Source organism: Myotis brandtii, unplaced genomic scaffold, assembly GCF_000412655.1.
Source record: "Myotis brandtii unplaced genomic scaffold, ASM41265v1 scaffold850, whole genome shotgun sequence".
Lineage (NCBI taxonomy): Eukaryota > Metazoa > Chordata > Mammalia > Chiroptera > Vespertilionidae > Myotis > Myotis brandtii.
Window position 1 is genome coordinate 183,629 of NW_005371455.1, and position 8,534 is coordinate 192,162.

At 37.6% G+C, this 8,534-nt stretch overlaps 1 protein-coding gene across 1 annotated transcript; it reads right to left on the reverse strand.

Moving 5' to 3' along the window:
* Positions 1-5,475: 5,475 nt before the first annotated feature.
* On the reverse strand, positions 5,476-7,910 carry LOC102238660 (pre-mRNA-splicing factor 38A-like). The gene is given in 3 exon segments (XM_014532160.1): positions 5,476-6,222; positions 6,338-6,387; positions 7,842-7,910. Coding segments are annotated over 3 exon segments (813 nt in total). The 3' UTR covers positions 5,476-5,528.
* Positions 7,911-8,534: the final 624 nt, after the last annotated feature.

The window sequence follows — 8,534 nt, forward strand, 5'->3', positions numbered from 1 at the left end:
CTTCAGTCTTCGCTCTGCCACTTCGTGCCTACGTATGCAAATTAACTGCCATCTTTGTTGGATTAATTTGCATACTCTCCTGATTGGCTGGTGAGCATAGTGGAGGGATGGTCAATTTACATGTTTGTCTATTATTAGGTAAGATGTTTTCTATTGACACCATACAATTCTCATTCTCTCAATCTCTTAATATCTTTATATGTAAACATAACTTTTAAATGTATTATTTCAATGTACAAACATATGTAAATTATATAAGTATTTCCCTCATAATGGGTATTTCAGGTTTTTCTTCCTATGACAAATATATTTCTGCAAAATTCTGCAGGCACATCAAGTATTTTTTAATCTGGCTAAATTTCTCAAAATTACTAATTCTAAAGGATGCATATTTAAACAGCATGTACATATTTTCTATTGCCCCACTGGTCTTCACCCACACAGCACAAATGGCCAGGCTTTCTTCATATTGACCCATGCAGGATATATGATTGCTTTGTGCTCATCTGATATGGTCTAAGATAAAATTATTAATAAACCATAAGACTTCTCATACTGAAAGACATATAGGGCCAATTCTTTTTACTTTCCTATCCCACCACCACTAACCCTGGTTCATATGTTTCTGCTACCAGCTCTTTGTCTATTCCAGTCTCTGGATGATGTAATTCCATCTTGAACTTTGGGAACTGAGGATGCTAAGAGAGGATAATAGGGCTAAAGAGAGTTTTTAATTATTTAAAACTAGAGGCCCGATGCACGAAATTCTTTCAAGAGTAGGCCTCCGCAGCTCCAACTGCCTCGGTCCTCATGGCCCCAGCTGCCTGCACCTCCCCCCTCCCCACACTGGTCGTTCCAGAAGGTTGTTCTGCTATCCAGTCTAATTAGCATATTAGCTCTTTATTATATAGGATTAGAAGCAGGGACAGCTGTGTAATTTTCTCCCTAGTACTTGAGAAGATCCTCCGTCACACTGTAACTCTCAAATTAATGGCAAAATTGTTTGAAAAGTTTGATATGATCTCTACTTCAAACCAAGGCTCTGAAGCGACATTGGCCTAGCAAGTGGCAGCCTCCATAACATTAGTCTTAATAACAGACAGTTGGTAGAGCAAGAGGATGCCTGCCAGTGTATTAAAGTATTTTGAAGAACTGTCCTGGAGTTGTACATTCCCTATTGCCCTCTCTATTCTGCTTACCTTTGCCTGAACAAAAGCCTGAATATCAGTATTTTTGCTTTGTATTTGGTTGCTGTTTTTTCCCCCCAAAAGACTAGGTACTTTGTAATTTGCAGGAACAGGAGAAGAATTAATATTTGGTAGGGTAGGTAATCAAATAACCCATTTGACAAAACACTTGGTATGCAGTCAGTAAATATGTGCTAATATTGTTAAATATCATATAGAAAATTAAAATAGATATAGCATTTTATAAAAAAAGTGAAAATTTAGATATTTCTTAGTGTTTTTTTTTTTTCTGAATGTGTGTGTGAAGAGGCTCCTTACTCACTCTTAGACATATGAATATATCCTAGGTTCCTATTTGCCCAACACATTCAGTTGTGAGAACTGTGTCTCAACTCCAGGTCCCCACATGCCTACTGCTCCAACTGGAGCATTTTCATCCTGCACTACAATGGTGGAAAACTTTAGTGGGAAGGGATCATCTTTCAGATAGCATTCTACCTGAATTTTTCTCAAGGGATTACAATATTTATCAAGCCCTCCCCCAAAATTCCTTCATATATGGAAGTTAATGGCTGAAATTTCCCATGTGCAGTCTGGTTGTGCATTAAAGGATTGATCAATATAATCCTGAGATGCTTTCTCTGGTTCACGAATGTCCTTGACCATAGGAATTCTCTTTTTCTTTTTAATATTTGCAATACTTAGTATAGTGCTGCTAACCTCAGGATAAATAAATGTGAATTACATTTCCATTAAAGGGAAGTAGCTATTTACATAAAACTCTATAATTAACTGTTTTGAAAAAGAGAAGAAGGGCTTTTTGTATATCTGTTTGTGCTTTATTAAAAATATTTTAGCGGTTTTGCAATCAGGAATTTCGTATTTCACTATTTGCTGATAAAGAGTAAACATTCATGTTATTACATGTTTTTCATGAGGGAGTCTTTGTATTTTATTTCTTGTTGACAGTAGTATTCAAGAGTCTGGTTTGGATGTTTTCAACTATCTTTAAAACAGTGAGAGAATTTAAAAAAATAAAACAGTGGGAAACTAATCTGAATTATACAAAAAGTGAGTGAAAATAGATTGTGGGGAAGTTAACTATTCCAGGATTGAAGGCTGATAATGAAACAATATATCATAATCTTAAGGATATAAAGACTATTTTTTTATTCTGTTGCACACCACTGCCCACTACATACCAATTAAGACAGCGGTTCTCAACCTGTGGGTCGTGACTCCTTTGGGGGTCGAATGACCCTTTCACAGGGGTCACCTAAGACCATCGGAAAACGCATATATAATTACATATTGTTTTGTGATTAATCACTATGCTTTAATTATGCTCATTTGTAACAATGAAAATACATCCTGCATATCAGATATTTACATTACGATTCATAACAGTAGCAAAATTACAGTTATGAAGTAGCAACGAAAGTAATTTTATGATTGGGGGTCACCACAACATGAGGTACTGTATTAAAGGTTCGCGGCATTAGGAACGTTGAGAACCACTAAATTAAGAGGATGTTCTCATTGAAAGATATCCAATAAGAAGTAAACTTCATCCAGGTGTCTGTTCATTACACCTTCCTTATTGTAAAGATTATAAAGTGGTCAGTGATTCAAACCTTAGTAGAATTTACACACTGCTGCTTATTCTTTCTAAGCCAGTTTTTTTTTCATCTACCCTAAATTTATACATGTCTGCTTATTATTGCTAAGGCAGTAGCTTTATCTGCCTTAGACATGACAAACGTGAATACATATGAGAGTATAAAAAAATTATATGTTCTCTTCCAGTATTCACTTGAAAGATTAAAACATTTTATAGTAATAAAACTCACAAGAAATAAGAGATCAGAATTGAAGCATTGCTTTGCAAATCTGTCTTTAATTAAAAGTACTATCATTAGCACTTTTTGTTACATTTATTATATACTAACCAAAGGATAGGGTTAGTTATTTGGACCTCATCTAAGGTGAACTTTAATAAATAAAGAGGAGAAAAGATCTGGATAGTACCCTAGACTCTCTTTCCCCCATTTCCTTCCCACATTCTGCCCATTCCATATGCTAAATTGATCCCTTTTTTGTCATCATTACATATCACAGAGCTTATTGCAAAATAAATTTCTTTTCATTTTTTGCTCTTGCAAAACTTGTTCTATATTTGGGGTTTTGCAAGTTGTTTCCTAGGTTTGGAGCAGTTTGAATGGAAACGGCTATTTTTTTTTGAAACTTTGAAATTATAAAGTTCTCTTTGTCCTTCAAGTTTCAAAACTGTCATTCAAGAGCCAGGCCTTCCTTATCAACTAATGGATGAGGAAATTTCCCACTCGAGTAATGATCATATCACTTTATTTTTATGTCTTTATAGAAAAGATAGTACCGAAAGTATCACACTCAATTATTTGTATGGGCAGTTTGAAAATAGAATTATAGTACAAAAATATGCAAAGACACTGTAGAATATTTATGTCATAAAATTCATGCAATATTTTTTATGAACTCCCCAACTATTCCCTACTAAAAACATTGCCACTTGGACTTTTTTCAAGTTAGATTTTGGTCCATTAATATCTCTTTTAAGTTAAAATGTGCTTTTTAACAGATTTGATATTCTGTTCATCCATACCAGACGTCAGGTAAATACAGTTTTGGGTCATCTAATTTAGTAAATACTCAGTCATTCCCTGTTCTGCACCCAAAGCCCCACCAACTCTCAGGGTGGAGTCATAATGCACAAAGAGGTTTACTCTGTCTTTGTGGCATTAGAGCCATCTTGTTCTCTGTAGTGAAATAGCTGATGAAATTTTCCTCCAGGCACACAGAGAAAAGTGACTGATTTTTCTGCACATTTATAATGAGAATTGGAAACAACTATGGAACCAATGCTTCTCACTATGGTCTTAAATACTTCTGCATATGTTGGCATCTTTGATGTATGATGGTCTGCATTTCTATCAAAATGGTCACATGTTCCCACTCATTGTACACAATTGTGCACCTGTACTCATGAGGAAACAGATGTATTAGCATATATTCATCTATCTGATTCGTTTTATCTGCCATTTCTCTCACTATGTTGGGTATGGAATGCAATCTTCCCCTTGCTTCTTTTTTGAGGATTAGGTCACCAAGTCTGATGCTTACACTTTGCATTACATTCTGTGCAGATATGAGTCTGAAGGTGTGCAGCAAAACGGGTAACATAGCAGGACTGACCCTGCTCTCCTTAGAATAACCTGCTTGCAAGATGAACCTTTGGCAACAGCTAACCACAAGAAAGGTTCACCATCCTTAGACTCTTTGTGCAAATGATAGGATTATGCTGAACATTAGCTTTCCTTCTGGGAGTCTGAGATTTTGATAAACAGTAAGCAGAAGGTACTTTGTAACCAACTTTCAATACTACATACTTTGGGCACTGAATCTTTAATGAGCTTCAAACTCATGTTGCATTTAGTTGCTGTGAAAGATTATGCTTCATGAGACCCCTCATATGAAAAAGAGAGAATAAGGAAACCTGAACGTAGATTTCCCCAGATACTACCTATGTCTTATCCCCTAATTAGCTTCCTGTATACTTTAATCATTAGGGCAATACATCTTAGCTGCCAGATAACTATATGGCGAATCCAGTGAGTCCTTCTAGTGAATATCCAAAAGCTGGTGATCTTAAGGGCCCCCAAAACAGAGGGGTCGTGTGAGACACAAACAAACAACAATGACAGCAAAATGGTGTCTTTTCTTCTTGCTTTCACCACTCTGGTCTATCTTCTCCTGTCCTACAAGCTTCTGGGATTTTTACCAATAATGAGCTTCAAACTCATGTTGCATTTAGTTGCTGTGAAAGATTATGCTTCATGAGACTCCTCATATGAAAAAAAAAGAGAGAATAAGGAAACCTGCACATAGATTTCCCCAGATACTACCTATGTTTATCCCCTTATTATCTTCCTGTATACCTTAACTGTTGGGGTCCAGCCCCAGCAGGTCCAGGGGTTCCCAAAGGTGTGGACTGAGTCGGCGAAGAAGGAAGGACACGGAGGCAGCGTTCAGATGATCAGCATAGGTTCTCCAGCCAGGTTCTCTCTTTATTCTTCTGTTACATCTGTATTTACACCATTTGATTTTAATCCTTTCCATTCTATTCCAAAGGTTAGGGCGTTTGTTATCTCCATTCCAAGGTGATTACTCTACTGTAAGGTTAAAAAACAAAAACACCCTAAAATATTCTTATAGCTGCCATGGGAGTAGATCTTATAGTCCTTCCATAGAGAGATGACTTCATATTTGCAGGAGGCTCTTTGGACTAAACCTAAACTGAGTCCATTACTCATTTCCTCTCTGGCTCTTCTTGTGGCTTTTCTTAGATCTTTCAGGAGACTTTGAGTGGCTCCTGTGTCTATGACTATGGTGATGACCTGGGGACTTGGAGCGGGATCTGTGCCATCTATCTCGGGACCTGCTGCGGTGACGTCTTGGACTCTTGCTTCGATGCCTCTCTCTGCGAGGAGAAGGGCTCCTCCTTTTTGGAGACCGACTCTGCCTACTTCTCCTGTAGCGCAGTGTGGGAGATCGACGGGGCTTGTCCAAGTCTCAGTAGCTTCTCTGGCGGTGATCTGTTGATGGTACTCTCTCCAACTTCTCATCCTCTTCTTCCTCTTCTTCACTGGACTGGACATCATCCATGTCCTCTTCTAGAGTGCTAACACAAGGCTCCAATTGCTCAGCTTCCTCTAGCATATAGCATTTCTGTAGCCAGGGCAGAATGATATCACAGACTCTCTCACTGTGTAGTAGTTCATCAATGAACTCAACTACGTGCATCAGTTCAAACTCTCCATTTTGGTTCTGGTTCTTAATTTTTCTATAATCATTGTACAGAAGCTCCAGGTATTTGTAGCAATCAATTGCAGTGCCTGTCAGCCTCATATAAAGTGCTCCCAACATGCGTACATACTTGAAATCTTCATTTTTTATACGAATCCAGTGTCCTTCTAGTGAATATCCAAAAGCTGGTGATCTTAAGGGCCCCCAAAACAGAGGGGTCGTGTGAGACACAAACAAACAACAATGACAGCAAAATGGTGTCTTTTCTTCTTGCTTTCACCACTCTGGTCTATCTTCTCCTGTCCTACAAGCTTCTGGGATTTTTACCAAATAGGATATATTTTACAATGGCCTCTGTCTAAAAATAAAAAAATGACTTTTTGAAAGCATTTGACAATTAGCCAGGTACATTAGAATGATTTTGAGGGAATGTATACCTATTAAAATTATTGGCATGTTTTTCCAGTAGGAAAAAGAATGTCTGTGAATGATTTCAGTCAAAGGGACCATATGAAACACCAAAGAACGAGTATAGAGCGGATTGCATTGAGTTGGTAAGGAGGCGTTTAGGATGCTGACCTGATACAGCAGTTTAGGATGAAAGTGGCCTGAACTAAGATAGTTGGAGTGGAGAAAGTGATATAAGAAAAGTTTAAAGTTCACATTTATATGCCTGCACAACAAACAGAACACATCAGTTGCACTTTTAGAGGACTCTCTTAAATATCCTTTTTCCTACCTGTCTTACACTGGGGAAAATAAAACCTATGCACCTGGAAGGAAAAAAAATAGACTCACTATCTAACTTTATGTTGGCATTGAATATGATACAAAGTCAATGACTTCTTTCTGAGTTTTCTTCTTATTTAGATTTTGTCCAGTCAATTCATCCAGAACTCTGTCCATTTTTATCTGACTACTTTCACAAACTTTAACATTTTTTTATAATGCAACTTTGAACACAATGAATTGCTAAATGTGGCAATTTCTGAGATACCAGAGAAAGGAGAGTAATAAAGCATGTTGGCCTGCCCCAGTCTCAAAGGCTAATTTTCTCCTTCCTCTGCACCATGCATTGTGTTAAATTCTGCAGCACACTTACTAGTAGCTAAAATAAATAAGAATGAGGGGGAATATTCTCTGATAACATAACAATGGGGACTTGAATAATGACATGCATCAAGGGCCCAGTTCAATTTTTATGGAAGAACTTATATTTTGAACCAGGCCACATCGCAGGTGGCAGGAGGTTTACAAAAGTGAATAACGTATGAGTCTTTCCTTAAAAGAATTTATAGTCTTTTTGTGATTAGAGGATTTGAGAACTATTCCTGTGGCAGTCATTTTGTTCTTCTTCCCAAATAGTTAGATGGTAAGCCACCCTCCTATGGCCTTTCCTAGAATGCATTTTTCGGAATATCTACTACGTGCATCAGTTCAAACTCTCCATTTTGGTTCTGGTTCTTAATTTTTCTATAATCATTGTACAGAAGCTCCAGGTATTTGTAGCAATCAATTGCAGTGCCTGTCAGCCTCATAACTATCAACAGTTAAAAGGATACACTGTCTAAGCCAGAGAATACAGTGGCAGGAATACTTAGCAGGAGACAATGATAATATGTTCTCAGTGAAGAGGTCATTAAAAAGTGATAAGAGGTGGGAGTGGATAAGATCCACCTTGTAATTTGGGAAAAATAAATAGGATTTGGGAGGTAGAGAGAAGGGAGAAAACATGTGAGTCTTATGTTAACTTGTGGTAGAAACAAATTTTAAGTTCTCTTTTAGAAAAGTAAATATATATATATAAATTACCTTCTCCACCAGATACTGCAGGTTGGTGCCGTGAATGCTGTGGGCATCCTTCACCCTGCAGTTCGCCATTTTAGAATGCTTTCAGTTCTATTTCCGTCGGGTCCTTTAGTGCATCATATCCCTGTTAAAAACACACACAAAACAGATACGAAGAAAGATGGAGGAAGTCTCCTTTAAAAAGGTCACATTACCAGCTTGAAATCAGAAATGCTGCAGCATAGGGAACTTCCTGCTCTGATAGAATCAAGAATAGCCAGGTTCTCTCTCTATTCTCCTGTTACATCTGTATTTATACCATTTGATTTTAATCCTATCCATTCTATTCCAAAGGTTAGGGCGTTTGTTATCTCCATTCCAAGGTCACTACTCTACTGTTCTGTTAAGCTACAAGAAAGTAACTGAAGGAGATTATCCTAAGTAAAGATTATGTAACTTAAGCGTGATTGTTCGTAGTTAAGGTGATTAACTACCAGCCTTGTACTTAGTTAAGGGGTTTTACTGATTTATTCCCTTCCTTAGTCCTGTTAATCCCTAACTCCAGGGAAAAATTCCCACCTGGGGAAACAACCTTTCTCGGGGAGGTGGCCTTGGTTAGAACACATAGCGCTAAGAAGGGGAGCAAACATATTAAGAACAGTATGCCAGGTCCCTTGAAATATATGCTTTGCAGATGTTTCTTCCCTGCAGCGACTG